Raw genomic sequence first — 20,030 nt, forward strand, 5'->3', positions numbered from 1 at the left:
CACCTGGACATCTGCTTGTACGCGTCCTCGGCCACGGCGAAGATGTGGGGGTCCATGTCACCCATGTTCTGGCCGCTGTAGGCATAGATAACTGGCTCCTCGTAGATGGGCAGCTGCTTGTAAGGGTTGATGGCAACGAGGATGATACCTGGGGGCAGGAGGGAGGACATTCAAACCCAGCCAGGAGCGGAGGGGCGGGGCAGGAGATGCTGTGAGGGGGATCCCCCACCCCAGCACCTCAGATGAAGCTCGGCGGGGGGAGGGCGCACCGGGGAAGGGGCATTTGAGCTAGCACTGAAGTGAGCCATGGCAGTTATTTGATGTGCATGGCCATCTCGCTAACATGGCCATCACTGGGGTATTGGTATGAGCCTCAATACCATCCCCCTCCAGCTGCCATTTTACAGCAGGCAGGGCTAGGAGACAGAGGAGACCGCTCATCCCAGGAAGAGGGGGAGGCTCATTTGTAGAGGGCCAGAAAGCAGTGACCATGTCTGGTCTCAGGTCAGCTGGAAAGCCAGGCAGGGAACCCAGCTGTCTGGCTCCCGTCTCCCCTCCTCCAGCCACTGGACCCTGCCCCGTAGGGAGTGCGGCGGGTTACCGAGCTCAAGGACTCCCCCGCACAGAAGAGTCCCAGGAGAACCTGCTCTAGCCCAGTGACCAGGCACTCACCGCAGTAGGTGTAGATGGTGTTGGTCTCCAGGAAGCGAGCCCTGAGTGTGTGCAGCACAGCCGGCTCGTGGAGGTAGCTCAGGGCCACCAGGTCGTTCTCTCCCGACAAGTAGTCGGGGTTGCGCAGGAAGGGCAGCTGGGGGCACTGGGGGTCGAGGGGGTAGGTAGATTCCTGTCGTGGGGAAGGAGGCCAAGGGAGAACAGCTGAGCTTGCTGAAGCCAGCACCCTCAGCCTGGGAACAGGGTTAGTCACCGTTCTAGCGGCCCAGCCCGGAAGGCACTTGGAGGCTTCCTACGGAGCCAGGCTGGGTCACCCCCATGCAGCAGCAGCTGCTCTCCCCAGCCCAGACCGGCAGTGCCCCCCAATCCCCTGCCACGTGTCCTCTAAGCCACGGCCACCACACCAGACAGCGCTGCGCAGGGCGGGTGGGAAGCCAACCCTTCGTCCTGCAGAAGGGGCTGAGGCTCCTCATGATGGAGAGGAGCCAGCTCACCCTGCCGGGAAGAACTTCTCCCTCCAGTGCACCAGGTGAGGGGTTAGTTCAGCAAAGCGGGCATTTGCCTGTTCCCAAGGCTGTCTGCTAGGACAGTCGGGGAGGCTGGATGGATGAGCAGGCTGGGCTGCTGCCCTGCATACCAGTGTGTGAGGAACAGGTGCGAGGAAGCCCAAGTTAGTCATGACTAGGGCCCTACCAAATTTACAGCCATGAAAAAAAAAAATGCACGACTGACCGTGAAATCTGGTCTTTTGTGTGCTTTTACCCAATACTATACATGTTGTGTCACGGAGAAGACCAGTGTTTCTCCAATTGGGGTTACTGACCCAACAGGGAGTTGCAGGGGGATCGCAAGGTTATTTTGGGGGAGGTCACGGTATTGCCACCCTTACTTCTGTGCTGATTTCAGAGCTGGGTGGCTGGAGAGCAGCAGCTGCTTGCTGGGTGCCCAGCCCTGAAGGCAGCGCCTGGCCAGCAGCCGCGCAGAAAGGTGGCGATATTGTACCAGGCTCTCCAGCCGCCCAGCTCTGAAGGCAGAGCCCCCGCCAGCAGCCCTGCAGATGCAAGGGTGGCAGGGGGCTGCAGTATTGCTAAAAAACCCTCCTTTTCGGGTCAGGACCCCGACAATTACAACATCCTGAAATTTCAGACTTAATTTGCTGCAATCATGAAATTTACTATTTTTAAAATCCTAGGACCCCGTGAAATTGACCATGAATTTGGTAGGGACCCAGCCACGAGTCATCAGCATCTGCTTCATCCAAGTTATGCTTTGAGGCACTTGCTACAGCTCAGAAGCCAGAAGCCTCTGAGCAGCCTCCAAGCCATTGGCGGTGACCCTGCGGTGGTGAAGCCAGGCAGAGTCATGGCTTGTCCTGGGCACGGCCAGGCCGCCCGGCCAGACTTACGATTCTGTCACGGAAGTGGTGACTTTGAATCAAGTCGGTGACAGCTTGGAAATGGCGGCAAACATGTCTGAGGCGGCCCCACAAGCAGAGGGGGCTTTGCAACCTGGCGCACGGGGTCCCAATGCCACAGGCGTTTGGCCGGGCCACCCCTCCGCAGTTGGAGACGGACGGGTCGACAGGCCAAATCTGAGTGGCACTGTAGTGCGAGCCCGGGCGCTAGGTGCAATGCCCAGAGCCAGGCCCAGCCCCACAGGACAGGAGCTGCTGCAGTGGGGTGAACTCGCTCTCCAAACCCACCCTCATCGCCCGCACTGCACTCGTGTACACTGATGTAGTGAGAACAACGCCAGGAGGGGACCTTCCTGCGACCGCCTGAAGTACACGGGCACGTTAGGCATCGCCAGCAAGGGGCGGGGGGCCAGAGCAGCGCCCGTGCTTGGCAGAGGGGAACGCGCTCGCTGGGGGTGGGTTGGAGGACAGACGCCGGTTCCGTGAGGAGACCAGGCACTCCCCATCCTGTCGGAAGCTGCCCGAGCACCAGCCCCCCAGTCGCAGCAGGACATGGAGCTCCAGGCAGCCCTAGGAGAGCCGTCTGCTGCCAAGCTCTGCAGAAGCCATTCCCAACCCAAGGAAAGGGCCTTTGCCAGCCAGTGCGCAGACCAACTGGGCAGGCAACTGACCCTCCGTAGGACAGAGCTCCACCCCCAACCACAGCAGCCCCGGTTGTTTCCATTTACCCAAACTAAGACCCGGTCAGTGCCCACTCATCTGCATTGCACTGGCCAACGGTATGGATCTTGGACTGCTCCCACCCCAGGGAGCTATAGTAACTTAGAACACAGTCTTCCCCCCCCCTGCCCTGTGCACTGGAGTTAGGGGAAGGCTGGGGGTACCACCTACTCAGCCCCGCAAGGCCAGAAGGCTCCCTGCCTTACCGAGCCATCTTCCAGTCGGAGATGGAGGAAGCCGTCTCCTTCCTCGTAGCCCCTGGTCAGTTCTGCAGATTTCCAGACTTCCAGGCAGTCAGGGATCCACACCCGGGTGCCCTACAGGAAAAGCAGGGGGGCGGAAGCACAGAAACGAGACAAGCAGCTGCCATCAGACACAAGGGAAAAAACAGGGCTTCTTCTGCTGAGCCCCTCCCCTGGCGGCTGTGCCAGGTGCAGACCTCCCTCACCCTTCCAGGCTGAATGAGGTGGCGTGGGAGAATGAGTGGAGGGGTGCCAAGGTATGGAGAGGCGACCTCTTCATCCAGCTACAAGTCACTTGGGATCCCAGCTGTGCTCTCCGCTGGCCATTTCTGGGGTTGGAAGGTGGCACAGGGAGACTTGGCAGGGCAGGGGATGGGATGGTAGCAGTCACTTGAGTTCCTGCAGCGGAGAGGGGACGAGAACTAGCCAGTGGGAGAAGCGCTCACCTGGCAGGCTTAGGCTAGGACATTCAGCCTCTTCCATTGGCTTTGTCCTTAGGGCTCTGGCAGCTGAAACTTTGGTGGTTCACAGCTTCGTTCCATGCTGTTAATGCCCCCTCAGAGCTCAGTTCAGCTACCAATGACGCACGGATAAGAGCCCAGCTTTGCACCCTTCCCACGCCCTGGCTGGCCAAGGCTGCAGGAGGGTCGGCCCTGCCGGCTGTGACCAGATGATCCATCTGGCATGAGCCAAGGGGCTGCACTTTCTGCATCCACTCAGGTGGGGGAAGCCACCTGCTCCATGACCGGCTCTCGGGGCAAATCTCTTACAACACTGGGGAACAGCAAGGACCAGCTCTCAGGCTGCAACCCATGAAGAAACCCTCTCCCCAGCTGCCAGTTTGCATACAAAAGCCCTTCCCAGCACCTGCAGGGAACCAAGCCAGTCACTTCAGACAGACCTCTCCCCCACACCCAGCCCTATTCGAAGGGGGGGGGGGAGGGGCATTGGCTGCACCAGGGCATGTCCAGACAGATGGAGGGGCCTAGCAAAGCACTCTGTTACTCCACATCTGCAGGGAGTCACTGGGACTAAGTCTGTGCAGGCAGGGGGCCTGCTGACCCCAGACCAACCCACAGAGCAGGAACACAAAATGCCTTTGAGACCCAGAAGAGGCAAAGCCATTTTGGAGCAGAGCACAAAGGAGGAACGGCCAAGCAGCCTGGGCCAACCGCAGCAGTGTCCCATGGTTCAGAGGCCTGAGCACATGCAATGGCCAATGTACAACTGCAATGCAGACTCCTGGATTCTGTTCTGCCAAGGGGAGTCACCTGGGGAGATGGACATGTGGGACTGAAGGGCCATGGGAAGTGCTGTGGAGTGGCTAAAGTCAGAGATTGTGCCAAGAGCACAGAACAGACAGGCCTCTGGGTTCTCTTAAAATCAGAGCTCAGATCTGGGGCCTGACTTGGCCCTGAAATTCTCATGTGCCAACATCTGAGCAGCTGCCTTCCCAGCAGAGGGTCTGCCAAGGCAGCTGCGACTTAGCCTCTCCCTGCTAGACTGCAGCACCCCGCTGTCAAATGCTGCCTTGGACTGGCGCGCACCCAACTGGGTGGTTTGAGAGGAGAAAAGTTCCAGTGTTTGTTTTGCAGTTTCACTGACCTCCACTGTCCCAGCCCCAAAGAGTTTGGTGTATGCTCACAAGCTTGTTTCTCACACCAACAGAAGTGGGTCCAATAAAAGATATTCCCTCCCCCACCTTGTCTCTCGAATACCTGGGACCAACACGGCTACAACACTGCATTCAGAGGCATGCGTCAGGCCCCCCAGATTGTGAGTTCTTAAATAGATATGGGCTTTTTATTTGCCTTTTGGTCACATTTTCAATCTTCTCTGCAACCATAAGGGCTAGAAACTCACTTTGAAAAGAAAGGCGGAGATTCTCCTCTGTTCCCAGGATTCCAGGAACTGGGGCTTTAAGGAGGTCAAATATTGCAAGGCTTGCAATAAAGCAACAAGAACCAGCCACACTTGTTTCTGGGTTAGGCAGCTTAGTTCTCCTGCGTGGCAAGGGTCACCCCTGCATTTGCCTCCTTGGTTTCTGCAGCTTTTCCAGTTTTATTGGATTGCCTGCCGAGAAGACTTCTTTACAGCACACTCGCCTGATTCTCTTCCCCCAGGTTTCAGGCAAACCTCACTCGATATCTAGACAGTGTTCACTAAGGCGCGTTAAACGGCAACAATGCAAGTCCTAGATTTGGCAACAGGCTCTTTGTCAGAGCAACGCTCCAGGTTCAGTTAGCAAGAGATGCTAGGGTTGGAGGACCACAAGGAAAGGAGACACCTGCTAGAATACCAGCCCTGCCTTAGGTCCTGAGCACACTTGTGCCAGCATTTGCTTGGGGGGGGGTCCCCTCAAACTTGGGAGACATGTTCTAAACAAAAATTCCCATCTGAACCTCAGAAAAGCACCGTTAAAATAGCCCACAAGTTTCATTTCAGCTTGTATTGCCCCAGGGGAGCCCCTGATGCATAGAAGAGGCCAATTAGTATCAAGCAGGTCATTATAAGAGATTCATCTATATGTTATCAATTTATTACTCTAATTTCTCATAGCATCATCTTTCATTCACCTTTCAGCCATAAGCTCTTACTCCTTGTAAGGGAATTGCATGCAGGCTTTCAGTGAGGCCCAGGAAAGACTGTTTAGTTCTTGCCATTTTCTAATACAGAAAGATCAGCAGGTTGGATGGGGGGTTACCCGGGGTTGTTTCAACCCAAAGCTCTTTGTAACCTTTACTCTCCGTGAGGTGGTGTCAGGAAATGAGTCAGGGGAGAGATGGCTGTCCGACCGACCGACGGCTGGCACAAACAGGACAACACGAGTGCTTTCACTTAAAGCTAAAACCTTACTTAGTCTCAAACACTTACACACGTCTGCAGCAGGTTAGTAAAACACCCCCAACCCTCGATAATTCCTGAAGCGGAGTGTGGTTCTCGAGTGGCACAGCGGCAGCCCATCTGCCAGCGGGGAACACGAGATGCATCCAGAGGGAGAGTCCAGTCCCCAAGCGTCCCACTACCTCAAACGTTCCCCCTTATTTATACATTAGTAATAGAATGACATGCCCCTTAAAGAAAAAACTTGTCAAGCGACCAGTGAAACTGCTTAAGCAAGAGGTTCCTAATTATTGATTAGCCAGGTGTGGGTTTTTCCCCAGAGTCTGCAGCCTTGAGACCCCAATAGACATTCCTGGGGCACATCCTGCTCTTCTAAAATGCATGCATCAGCAACCTCAACACAATTCTTAGCAGGAAGGACACGGGGTCAAGCTGCCCTTTCTGTGGCACTCAAAACCCCCTCCCCTCCTGCCTTGGTCAAGCTGAGTTTGCTACATGGCCACTTTATGGCCTGCTGACTTGGCTGCTTTTAGCAATAAGCCATAGCGGTTTCAGGCACTTTACTGGTTTGCTGACTTCTCCCCGTACAGGGGTGGTTGAGTGGAAGATTTCTTCCAGAAAAGGATGGCATGATTCATAGAATATCAGGGTTGGAAGGGACCTCAGGAGGTCATCTAGTCCAACCCCCTGCTCAAAAGCAGGATCAATCCCCAATTAAATCATCCCAGCCAGGGCTTTCTCAAGCCCTGGGATCCCTGCAGTCAAGGGATTCCTGCAGTATGAAGCCCACAAGCTCAAAGAAAGCAGTTAGAAGTTCCCATGAAAGAAGAATCTGTCATGGACTTGTTTAGGCTAGAAACCTGGGAACAGTCAGACTGGACCAGATCATTTGTCTAGTATCCAGTCTCGGATTGTGGCCAGCACCAGAAGTTGCACCTTCCTCTGGAATAAGCCCCAGCGCTAAACAGGTGAGAGTCTGCACCCTCCACATGAGATCTCCTAATCCCTTCTATTTAGGGATTCTCTTAAAATCCTTTCCAAGAGTTGTTGGCACCAACTGTGGCCGTTTTCAAAAGCCACCTCACGTCCAGTCCTGCCAGGGCAGGTCAGCTGCTGAACACCAGGTCCCAGTGCAATACTGTGGCCAAAAGGGCCAGCAGGATCCTTGGATGCATAAACAGGAGAATCTCAAGTGGAGAGGTATTTGGCTCTGGTGCGACAGCTGCTGGAGTCCTGTGTCCAGTCCTGGTACCACAATTCAAGAAGGATGTTGATAATTTGGAGAGGGTTCATGAGAATGATTAAAGGGTTAGAAAACCTGCCTTGGAGTGAATGAGAGCCTTGAGTCTATCTACTTAGCTTAACAAAGAGAAGGTTCAGGGGTGACTCGATCAGTCTGCAAGTACCCACGTGGAGAGACTGGATAGTGGGCTCTTCCATCTTGCAGAGAAACGACCACCACTATCCAGCAGCTGGATGCTGAAGCTGGACAGACGGGAAATAAGGCACAAGTTTTGAACAGTGAGGATAACTAACCCTTGAATAATTTTTCAAGGGTTGGGAGGGTTCCCCCATCACTGGAAGTTCCAAAAATCCTGACTGCTCTCAAGAGATCTGCTCATGGTTCAGAGAAATTAGTCCAGGAAGTTCTATGGCTTGTGTTATGCAGGAGGTCAGACAAGGATGCCTCCTGGCTCCTCCCTACAGCAGCTACTTCACAGACACAAGGCAGGGCATGAAGCCCCCCACGCTGCCAGGGAAAATGGGCTCAGAGGCAGTCCCAGCACATCAGGTGGCAGTCCCCAGGGGTCTCTGTGACCCACCCCGTCACACCAAGACCTGATGCAGTGCCCCATCTGAAGAGCAAATACATCTGCGTTTCTATAGCAGAGAGCTTTCCATGGAAGGCGTCCCAGCACGCCATTTTACAGAAGGGGAACTGCAGGCTGAGGGCCTGACGTATCTGGGCATATGGAGTACAGGGCAGTGATGAACGGGATACACAGAGTGCAGGCTAATGGCAAATCAGGGCCAGAGAAGTCAGCGGCAGAGCAGAAATTCCAATCATCCCCTCCTCTAGTCACCATAGCCCACTTCTTTATTCTGAACAAAAATTCCTACTAAGTAAGTTTCTCCTTGGATATTAGAAATGAGTGTGGCTATGTTACTTGCCACCCAGAAATTCTACAAAACTGACATCTACCCGCACAGATTAACACCTCATAAGAGAAGCCAGAGGTCTTTTGCAGCCTAAGGAAAGCTTCTTTCCCAATACATACAGCCCAGCTTTCAGGGACAGGCTCTGGGAGGAGTTTTAGCCCCATGCAGAAGCCCCACAATTCCGTAAGTTACACAGTCTATTTTAGATTTGCAAGGCCAGTAATATATCATGCTCCCAGCTGGCTCCTGCCTGCCTGCTGCTAGAAATAGGGGCTGCAAATTTCACAGATTTGCAAAATCAGCAAAATATATAACTTGGCTCAGACCAAGTGTTTCTGCAGCGTGCAAGACACCTGTGTTAACAAAATGTTAACAAAACAAGCAGTGAATAGTTAAATCAAGATGACTTTAAAAAAACAGCTGTTCTAACCACACAGAAGTGTATGGCATTAGATCCAAAACCCCTACGCTGAAAATATTTAGGTTGCAAAGGTAACCGTTTCAAAATTGGGAAGTGCCAGAGTTTTGGCTACCTATGCAACTTAACACAGCCCCAACTAGAGCTAATGGAGATTTCCTATATGGACCAGCCACTAGCTGGAGATGGCAACAGTTTACCACTGGCTTTCACAGCTGTTTGAAAAAGCTTCTGGATTAATTCCTGGTCGTATTGGAGGGGAATGTGCTCTGGCAGTTCAACCCCTGCTACCCCTGCCCTCAGCTTGTCCCATCCCTGGCTCCTGTTCCCAACCCCACCCTGCCCTTCTGACCCCCGCCACTGGGTCCTGCAGCCCACTTCCCTGCTCTGCATTTCAACCAGGCTGTTTGCAGGGGGCAAAGAGCACAGAAGAGATTTTCCCCAGCTCTTGGTTCTAGTGACTGGAGCCCCAGGGTTTGTCTACACTGCAGTTAAAAACATCAGCTGGCCCATGCCAGCTGACTCAGGCTTGCAGGCCTTGGGCTGCGGGGCTATTTCATGTCGTGTAGACTTCTGAGCATGGGCTACAGCCAAAGCTCTGGGACCCTCCCACTGCACAGGGTCCGAGCTCAGGCACCAGCCTAGCCTGGAGGTCCAGGTGAGCTGGCACAGGGCAGCCGTGGGTTCAAGTGCAGTGTAGGTGTACCTCCAGTGCCAGGAGGAGCAACTGCAGGGAGAGTCCTGCTCGGCCCCAAACTGGCCCGTGTTCAGGGCAGACAATCGGAGCCGCCAATCTCGAACAAGAGCGAGCACGAACAAACTAAGTTCTCAGAGGTTTGTGGTTCTGCCCATTTGAGCACTTCATGGAGGCAGCAAAAGGTCCCTCTGACACCATGGTGTCCCCCCGCAAACTCACGCCAAATTTCAAGCCCATGCTGCAAAGCAGCCGGACCAGAACTTCGCGATGAGACTGTCAGTATATAAATAAATCGAAAAACAAAAACAGACAGGGGCAAGGAGCAGTTTTCCCTCAGCTTGTTCCTGGAAACAGCCGAACCATTTTGGCCGAAGCCTTTTAATCCCATTTCAAACAAGAGCAGGTCAAAGTGCACTAGGGGATTTTTAGCACACAGCAGCAAGGTCCATGGGGCCATTTAGTGCACGGCCCACTGGAGAGCTGTGGCTTCACACCCCAGCTTGCAGTCTAGATAAGCCCATAAGCGTTGGGGTCCTGGGGCAGGTCTGAGATGAGGAGCACCCACTTCTCCTCTAGCCTTCAAGTGGAGTTGCATGTGTGTAACCCATGCCTGCTCGGTGTGGTACTCTGTCCCTCTCTCACGGCACCTCGATCTAGAGATAGAGTCTGCTACAGCCTTAGCCAAGAGCCTGCGGTTTTCAGCTCATGCAGTACAGGCTCACACACGAAGCTTCAAGGTTCAATCCCGCCCCCTGACAACCAGGGTCTGGCAGAGTTACGCACGTTCAACAAAACTGAACATCACAAGAAGTCCCTTGATCTAGCGTGCAGCATTTCCCTACTTCAGCTCAGCACTGCACCACCGATCCCCCTGCCCCAATACAGCAAAGAACAGTCGGGGGGGGGGGCTGTGCTTTAGACAGTGCTAAGATGAGGACATGCTCTGAGATGCAGGAGTGAATATGCCAATTTTAAACCATCATTGCTCAAGAGACTGACTCGTTGTAGATTATAACAGCTCAAGCTGGGTACAATTGCTATACAAAGTCAGAGCTCCAGGTTTTGCTCGTTTCATGTAGCAGTTACCCGCCCTAGTCCAAACTTTAAAAACCCCATGATTATTTTTAAAAATCAAAACCTATTTAAAATTAAATGTGAAGTTATGACAACCTACGCTAAGGTCTAAGCTAACTATAATCAATTACAAAGGGAGTTATTTAAACAGTACATGTCAGCTGCCAAGTTGTCAAAGTGAACTTATGGAAGTCATTCGCTAAGCACCTAGTACCAGAGTTAGCTGAACCAGCTTTTGACAGCAATAGTCTCTTCTGCAGGTGCAGAGAAAGGGTTTTCTTCACTTCAGTTAGTTCAGTTCAATGACTAGTTCACGCCAAGGTAAGAAACCAACTGGGAGTTGGGAGGGAGGAGAAAGAACAGGAAAGCTTGTCTTCCACTCTAAGAGTAAAAACTAGATGAGAGGATGAAATCTACGACTTCTAAATCCTTGAAGGACAATGGTGACCAGAAATCAGTTCAATTCAGTAACTGAGGAATTAAATCAAAATAAAATTTTAAAATGCAAACTATATACTTTGAGAAACTTTCCCCCTTTACGTATCCAGCCCTATTTTTATTTCACCAACAAAATTTGAAAATGCGGTGTGCGCATTTAATTAAATTTCCATCCAAATACAACTGGACACAAAATCACAAGCAACAAACTAACAGTCCTCCAGTAAATAAGAAATGCATCATTCACCATTTTCTAACAAAAATATAAGTGTGAAGAATCTGAATAAATGTGTATAGTGATAGCATTTGCTCCTGGTTAGTATTTACCTCCAAATCAACATATTCTAATAGTTACCAACCAGTGAGGATTAATCTTTCTTTAGGAAAGGAACTGAAAAGAACAAATGCAAAACAAGATTAAAATCTATTATTTAAATCAATGTTTCCAGCCTGGAAAAATCAATCCACGCTGGCCTGGACACAGGGTCTAATTGCACTTGCACGGTAATTAAGTTTTCAAAAAGGAACTAACGTGTATGAATCCGCTGCTGGGCATATATTTATTTATTTGATGGAAGGAAGAAAAACCTCAAATAGGCATCAGTATTTTGTAATTGCTGGGATGGGACATAGTAAGCAGGAGTGTCATTCAATAGGGGGCACAGGGGACAGATGTCCACCCCGCAGACTTTTCTTGGGTTTATATGCTCCCCTGCCACCTCCCCCACCAATTTTGCAAGATATCATCAAATATCACTTTCTATCAGCTGACGACTTCACTCCTCATCCCTTGAATTTTTCTGATAGTAAGTCACGTTCTATGAAACTTTAGCCATGGCTGTGCATGGGCCAACATGCACCAATTGCCAGCTCTGGGATAGGCCTTTCTGTGGTGAGAGTTCTGGTTGAGTAAGAATAGGCTGCCTCAAAGAACACAGGTATCACTCAAACAATGGTACATTCATCATGTGAGCACTCATTCTCACTTCCCATGGGGGTGATAGAGGGTTTGCTGCTGCTTGGGAGGTCCGAGGAAGCTCTGGGAAACACGGTGGAATTCCCAGATGAAAGGCTGTGAGCATTTAAGATGGGACAAAGACAATAGCATCAGGCGTCTAGGTAGCATTTCCATCTCATTTAACACAAGATTTGAGGCCACCTACCCGTGCTTCGGTCCTATTACCCAGCCAGATGTACATAGCCATAGTTACTGTTCCCTTTTGCACAATTCTCTTCTAAATTGTGCCAACCGTTTTGCTTTTATTTAAGCCTCACAATTTGATGAGGTGGCTGAAACTGGGAAAGGAAGGCACCCAAACTCTGACTCAAGAGGAAGCAGAATCAGTAACAGCTAGATCTACCAGAACACATGGTTGAAAGGGAGGGGCTCCTGTGTGGCTCAACTCAAGCTTAGAGCATCAGAGGACCTGAAGGAATGCCAGGCTGGGTTACATAGATCTCCACACTGGAGTTTTTCCCCCTCACTGCAGGCTACAGCTGAGCCCAGAAACACTAAAGCCCTCGGTCTAAGCCTCTCAGAGCAGCTAGACTTTAAGGACACTTTTTACAAAACTGCAGCAGGTCACATTGCAGCAGTGAGCGAATGCATGAGAATCAGGAGGGGAGACTGAAGGTTCGGTTTACTGTCCAATTTCTGTGACATGTGAACAGGCCACAGTAATGGGGGAAAATAAGTTGGACTCTTCAGATGTGCAGTTTTAGCAGTGTCCGGGATGTCACAGGATTTTCTTAGAGCAGGATTTTGCCTCAGACAACGCCCCCGGCTCTTTAACCACAGATGGCCTCAGACCAACAACTGGAAGCCCTAATTATAATGCAAAGGCTTGTCGAAAAGCCCAGGCTGTAACTTAACCAGACTGTACCGTGCCAGAGAGGACCTTACAGGCCTTCCTAGAGACTCAGAGCATCCCGAGTCACCAGAATTACACTGCACCGAGTTATCAGAGGCAGCAGCTTATTTGTGGCACTGGTCATTCTGCTTTGGCCAGCAGACTGCAAGGAACAGCTGTATCTCAGCTGCAAACAGACCCACTGTCCCCAGACACTTACATGCTCCACCAAGGCCTGGAGTTTGCCACGTGTTTGGGAGGCTGGGGGGGGGGTTAAATTTAGGGGGAGGAAGTCCTTGGGCTCCTGTCCAGACTCTGCTCTACACCCAGCTATTTTAGGTACTTAGTTACCTCCACCATATTACTGTAGTATCAGAACACCTCACTCTAGTGTATTTATCCTCAGCACCCCTGGGAGGCGGGGCAGCCCTGTTATCCTCACTGCATAGATAGGGGGCTGAGACACAAAGTGACTTGACTAAGGTCACACAGGGAGTCGGTGGCAGAGCTGGGAATGGAACATGCTTCTCTCAAGTCCTAGGGCAGTGCCCCAACCACCAGGACATCCTTGCTTTCTAGCCACCTCTGCCACCCCAGGCCACATCAGCTTGGTCAGTAACTCCCCCCACAAGTCTGGACAAGAGGAAGTCAGGGGCTTAGTGGGAGGGTGAAGGATTGTTTGGCATCTGGCTCACAAGGCACCTCTCACCCCCGTGATGCCTTGCACCAGTAGGTTCCATAGCACGGTTCACATTTTGAGAGCGCGCCTTGTAGACTCCTACTCCTGACCCCATTAAAACATCTCCTTTCCCACTAACCATCCCTTAAAATCCCCATGGCAGAGTACTAGGAGGGGTGTGCCTGAGGGATTTTAGCCATTGCAATGCAATATAGCAGCTGGACGGGACATCTGGCCAGCCAGCTCCCACACAGAGCACAAACGGGGACCCACTCCGAGGCAGAGAATTCCTTCGTGCCTGTAAAGGTGATGGAGGTCAGAATAGTTTCAATAGCATCCGCTCCTTGGTGATGAGCAATAACTGTCTCTGGATACTTGAGTGTCTCCAGCAAGTTTAAAAGATGGGGGATGGGGTGAAACGGACACTCCAGCCACGTGGTCGTTTGCGGTTTGCCAGTTTCCCCAGAGTCGAGGGCTCAGTCGATTGCCAAGCGTTCAACAAATGTTAAACGAGGGGCTAGCTTTTTTGCAAGAGCCGATATCCCAGCGCTCAGCACAAGCCTGCAGCAAACCCGGGCGCTTGCCCAAGCTCAGGGGGAAGGATGCTGAAGTGGGAGAGAAATATTTTGAGTGCCGAATGCTTCTAGAAGAGGAACTTCCCGAGTTCGGGGTCTGAACGAGATAGACTCCAGCCTCCTACGGGGCAGAAGCTGGTCGAGAGCGCACTGCATTTAGGAGACTGTAATGCAATATCTTGCAACATTTACAGGAAAGCCAGCATAGAGCGTGGCCAGTCTCCTTGCTTGCTGGTTGGGGAGGAACACAGGGCAGCCCACACCGAGGAGGGGCTGGCAGGAGGGCTCATGCGTGGAATGCTTTTAGCAACAGGGCCAGACTTCTAATTTGTGCCTGTGGGACTTCAGATCAGATGGGCCAGTGCTGAAGGTCATGCCTTTGATGCCAGCAGGCTCAGCGCCTTGCCCACAGCCCTCCCTCTGCAGGAGACTTGGATGTTAGGAGCTAGGACCAGGTCACTTGGCTCTTCAGTTCTAGGCTATTGGGATGAAATGGGTGGGAACGTTCATTGCCATCCCAGCTTTTCACCTGCCAGTTAGTGCAAGCCGGATGCTGCTGTTCGCCTCCCAGTGCGGACAACTTTGGACAGCAGAGAGACAGGGACAGGGCTCCAATTTAGGGCGTCGTTGGGATGTTTTAGTGGGTGGGCTGGGGCAGATCATTGTAACTGCCTGCTCCTTGCCACCTATGCCCACCCCTAGTAATGCTGTGGAGAGAGTACATGGGGGCTCGGGAGGCTCTGTCTACACTACAGAGCCCACACCGGGGTAATCCCAAGTGTAGACACAGCATACGCCAACAAGAGTTTTTCCACTGGGGTAGGATCACCAGCATCCCAAATACTGTTACCCCTCTTCTGGCAGCATAGCGGTATTTACACTAGGGGTTGCATCAGCGTAGCAATGTCCTGCGGGGGGGGCTGCCCCCACCCCACTGACCAACATAGTTAAGCTAGGAGACGTTTGAAGCGTAAACCTTTTACAGTGGAGATCGGTAAGCAAGTGTCAAGTCTCACAGTCTCCTGTAACAGACCAACGCGAGATGCCCAACAGCCACCCAGTGACGCAGGGATCAGCCCTTGGTCCTGACATGCCATCCAGCAAGCCGAAGGGATAGCAGCAGGAAGGTGCCACGCCCCAGCTTCGGCCTCCCCGGTACTGTCCGGACCAGAGCAGCTTTCAGCTGCTTTGGAGCAGGAGGGAGTACAGAGAGTAGGAAAGAAAAGCGCCCAGGAAAGCCAGCAGCTTCTCGAGGAGAGAAAAGGCCCAACTGCCCACCATGCTAATCCAAGGGAGAGGTAGGAAGAACAATGAGAGGCCAACATGGCTCCTGAGAAAAAACCCAAAGAACAATCCTACAAAAAGTGGAAATGCAGCCAAACTGATAAGGAGGAGCATGGGGTGGGCAGGGATAGCTCCGTGGTTTGAGCATTGGCCTGCTAAACCCAGGGTTGTGAATTCAATCCTTGAGGGGGCCGTTTAGGGATCTGGGGCAAAAATTGGAGATTAGTTCTGCTTTGAGCAGGGGGTTGGACGAGATGACCTCCTGAGGTCCCTTCCCACCCTGATATTCTGCGATTCTATGAAAGAATAGCTCAAGTACGTACGGTGAAAAGTCAGACAGACAGAGGCACGATATGAGGTACACCTAGCAAGGGGCATAAGGGGGAATAAGAGGTTCCTTAAATACATTAAGAGCCAGAGAAAGATGAAAGAAACTGTACGCCCTCCATAGGTGAGGGAACTAGGGGCACTGCTGCACCCCCTGGCTTGAAGTGGTTTCGATCATATACAGGGTTTACAGTTTGGGTCAATGGCGCTCAGCACCCCCACTTCGGGTTGACAGCCCTCCTGCTTTCGCCAGGAGTCTCCCAGAATCAGGCTCTATTGAAGCCAATCCAGGAGATTTTAGCCTGCTTAGAGTCTGGCAGTTGTGGAAAGAGCCCAGAGGAGAGCAACAAAAATGATAAAAAGTTCAGAAAACCTGACCTCAGATCATAGGCGTCGAAACAAGCAGCGCGCGTGTGTGCGCAGAGGTTACACAGGTCCACTGGCCCCAGGCCTCCACTCCCGAGCCGCCAGCCCTGCCCCGGTGTCCTGGCTGCCGGCCCCACTTCCCAGCCACTGGCCGTGCGCCCAGGGCTCTCGGTCCCATGCCCGGGGCTCTGCTCTTGGAGACCTTGCCCTGCTCCCTGGCCCCATGCCTGGGGCCCTGCTCCATGCTCAGGGCCCAGGGCTCCACTCCTGGCCCAGTGCCCGCCCCCAGCCTTTGCCCCCTTACGCCATCCGGATCCCCCCCTCCCAGAGACATGGCACTGCTCCCAGCCCCAGCCGTGGGGGGCATGGACAGGGCTAAGGGGGCTGGCTCTCAGCCCCCCACTATTAAAAGGGCTCCAAAGCCATTGCCTCAAAGGCACATTTAGTCTTGAGAAAAGACAACTGGACAGGGACCCTGGTAACAGTCTTCAAAAACTTAAGGGCGGTTATAAAAAGATGGTGAGCAATTGTCTTCCCTGGCCACTGAAACTGGGACAAGAAGTAATTGGCTTAATCAGCCACAATGTTTCGGTTAAACGTTCGGGAAAGTCTACGGCTAGGCCAGCTCTGGACCCGGCTCCCCAGGGAGGTTGTGGGGTCCCCATCAGTGGAGGTTTTGAAGACCAGGCTGGACAAACCCCTGTCAGGGCCGGCCTCGGTTCACATGGTCCTGCCTCGGCGCAGGGGGCTGGAGGAGGGGACCTCTTCCAGCCCTACATCTCCAGGAGCATGAAAACAGCAGCCGGGCTGCCAGCCCCAGAGAGGCCCATGAAGTTGGGGAGCGCTGCGGGGGGCCCATGTGACGCCCCTGCGGGGAGCTGCAGCTGCATGACTCGGAGTCCTCCTGAAGCACCCAGCCCTCAGCCTGCCAGGAACATGGAGCCAAGGGGGCTCAGCCCAGAGGCGGGAACCGCCTGGAGGCCGGGCCTGTTTAAGGACTCGCCCCGCCGGGGGATCCCTGGCGCAGCCCCCAGCTGCTCGTTCCCCGCACACCCCGCTTGAAATTGCGGCACCACGGGTGCAATTAACACCTTGCCCGGGGGCTCTGCAGCTGCCCCGGGGGCTCGCGGAGCCCTTCCCCCGCTCTGGGGCAGCCCCCCGCTGGCCGGCACCTACCTGCGCGTACAGCTCCCCTGCAGCCATGGCGAGGGGGGGGTCCCCGAGCAGCCTGGGCCGGGCCCCGGGAGACGCCGCAGGTGCAAAGACCCCCCCAGCCGGGCTGCCCAGGGCGCTTATGGGGAGGGTGGAGCGCGCGCCGCGCCTTGCACGGGGCCGCGTGCACCTGGCATCAATCGCCAATTAACCCGCCCCCGGGGCCGGCCCCGTGCGCCCAGCAACCGCGGGGATGGGCCCTGCGGGGGGAGGGGGGGGCATCGCGGCCGGGGGGGGCCCTGCAGGGCCAAGGCGCCCGAGCACATCCCCAAGTCTCTCCCCAGATCCGGCTGCCCGGTGCCAGATGCAGGTGGGGAGAGGCTCCGCTTGGCCTTTGGAGCTTATTCTAGCGATTTGCATCCCTGGGGCCACCGGCCACCCTGAGAGGCAGGGCCCCCCTGTGCTGGGCGCTTTGCCCAGGAGCAAAGGGGAGAGCCCCTGCCCCAGAGAGCACAGTCCCGGGGTCAGGCCGGGTGCACTGGGTGGATGAAACAAACAGGGTGTGGGGCTCCCTGGCCAGGGGGCAGGTTGGGGATTTATTAGCCGCAGGGCAGCCTGCCCTGCCCTGGGTGAGAACAGCGGGACGCCTGCAGGGTTAGCGGAAAAGCTGCTCCGGAGAGGCAGCGAGGGGGACACAGTCCAGACCCACCTTCTGTGGGTCAGTGAAAGTGGCGCTCGCAGGGAGAGGGACGCACAAGGCCAGCCAAGCTGATCTGAGCCTTTCACAGCCCATACTGTAGTTAGCTTCACCATGCTCTGGGAGGCAGGGCAGGGCTGTTATCGCCAGGGCACAGAGGGGAAACTGAGGCACAAAGCAGCTAAGTGATTTCCCCAAAGGCACACGAGGACTCTGTGGCCGAGAACGGGCTTGCACCTAGGTCACCGAAGTCCTGCGATCTGCCCCAACCACCAGGCCAGTCTTCTGCTCCTGCCTTTCTGTATACAGCACCAAGCACAATGGGGGACCTGCTCTGAGCTGGGGCCTCTGGGCCCTGCCATAATAACAACAACACGGCCCCAGGTCCACCTGACTTTTGAGGAGTTGTGTTGAGTGAGTTTCACCCACAGAGCATAAGGTGTCATTTTACAGGAAAGATCCTGCTGCCTTCAGCCCATGCCCCGTCCACCCCGGCTGCCCCACACTGGGCTGGCTGTTTCTCTGGACACCCGTTCCCTTCCCCTCTGGTCTCCGTGGCTCAGTATAATTTGGTCCTGACAATTATATAAGGCAAACGCTCCATTAATCCAGCATGCGCCGAAGGTTTAGTGCAACATAATAATCGGGGAGATTAAAACGTTGCCTTTTTTTATGTGAACAAATTCTGCAACAGGAAGCCCATAAAGACATTTTCTGATGCAAAAATAATGAAGCGCTAATTGCCCAGGGGCTGTCAGCAGCATGTATCTCGTTAACAAATCACGTAGGCGGGTTTGCGGACTCTGGACCGAAATGCCATTAATAGCAACATGTTCAGCTAGGGAGAAAAGCGGGGGGGGGGGGAAATTCCAAAGGGGGTTGTTCCACTTTCCAATAGCAAAAAAAGCCTGGTAAAAATTAGCTACTGGTAAAAAGCGATTGTCCATGCAGAGCCGCTCAGAAAAATTAATCTGAATGAATTAAAGGTGAATTTGAAGTAGAGAGGTTAAACCGCGTGACATCCCTGTGCAGACACTTACTCAGATTTAAAGTGGCTTTCATTCAGTTTATCTTAATTTGCTTCCAAAGTTAATTACACTAAACCGAATCTAGGCCACTTTAATTCTAAATGAGTGTGTCCACATAGGGATTTAATGCATTTTAATGAATCCACTTTAAAAATTTATTCCGATTAATTTTCCTGAGTGTTCCCATGTAAAACTGAGTGCCAGCCCGGCTGGAGAAACCCTGTGTCAGAGCCTAGTGGTAGGCTGTGGCAGAGTGAGATTCCACCCCCCAGGCCCCGTCTGCATCTTAGGCGAGTAGGTCCCCACGCTCAATTCAATGCACTAGAGAAAGGCAGACTATCCCTGCCCGAGAGCTCACAAGTGACCTGGAGGGACCCTGGAGGTTCTGCCTCCATGGCTCAGTCAGACTTTGGCCTCTCTGGTGAGACTGACAGCAAAGGGGAGCGACCTAGACTCAGGTCCTCATGGGTCTGTAGGCACCTAACGCCCAGTGAAATCAATCAGTCTTAGGTGGCTAAATACCGCTGAGGCGCTGGGCCTTGGTGCCCGCTGGGGCGGTTATTACGTGGTCCCTGGCCCCCGGGATGCCAGACTGACTCCGTGCACACCCTCTCCCTGAGGACAGGAACCCCCTGCTCTGCGTTTGCACCAGTGAGGAAAGGATCTAGAGCAGACAGCCAAGCCCCTGAGCCAGCCAGGACTCGACCCTGACATATGAAGAACTGGGGGCTCTAGAGGTACTTTACAATATTAACACCACCCCCACAAACATATTTCTTAGCAAGGGCCTGGCCTTGCTCTCATTAGAGTCGGTGGGACCTGGAAGGAGCAAGGGCTGTCTCTCCCTGTGTTTCAGGCCAGACCAGCTCCCTGGCCCACTGTCCATCTGCTCCCCATAGTTGCATTGTCCTGGATAGCACCCAGGCAGCTTTGCTGCCGTCTCTAGGCAGGACTCCTGAGACCAACTGGAGCTGGCAGGTCTCCCCAGTTGCCCTGCAACCCCACTTACCTCATGCCACAGGTTCTGTGTACCCACCCCCATACCAGGGGCCCCCTTTCTGCCATTCACCAGGGCTTCTTGGTCCTTCCCAGCCACACCAAGGAGTTTGAGCCCCCATATCTCCTCACCAATCTAATTCTTTCTCTCTCTTTCCGGATGTCAACATTTTAAGCTGATTTGGGCCTGGGCAGAGCCGAGACGAGGGGTACTGTTCTGCTGGACAGGGTGAAATTTTGCCACCAACTGGTTCTTTGGTCTAGAGAGCATTGTAGAGCCAGTAGCAGCTGCTGGGATTGCTAAGCGGCTGCCAGGGGCTCAGTGGGGCCATGTCTACCTCTCAGCTTCTCTGATTTTAATCAGAACCACTAGGTTACGCCCATTGAGGACTAGACC

General features: G+C 53.5%; 1 protein-coding gene across 1 annotated transcript in view; it reads right to left on the reverse strand.

Annotated features, from left to right (window-relative positions):
- LOC311513038 (unconventional myosin-Vb-like) overlaps positions 1-16,989 on the reverse strand; it is a 67,211-nt gene extending 50,222 nt beyond the window's left edge. The window contains exons 1-4 of the mRNA XM_084614597.1: positions 16,937-16,989; positions 3,013-3,123; positions 673-844; positions 4-148 (exon numbers count right to left, since the gene is read on the reverse strand). Coding sequence (XP_084470723.1) covers positions 4-148; positions 673-844; positions 3,013-3,123; positions 16,937-16,963 — 455 coding nt within the window. The 5' untranslated portion in view covers positions 16,964-16,989. The remainder of the gene's footprint in view (positions 1-3; positions 149-672; positions 845-3,012; positions 3,124-16,936) is intronic.
- Between the last annotated feature and the right edge of the window lie 3,041 nt (positions 16,990-20,030).

The sequence above is a fragment of the Lepidochelys olivacea genome (genome assembly GCF_965140295.1).
Source record: "Lepidochelys olivacea isolate rLepOli2 genome assembly, chromosome: 25".
Lineage (NCBI taxonomy): Eukaryota > Metazoa > Chordata > Testudines > Cheloniidae > Lepidochelys > Lepidochelys olivacea.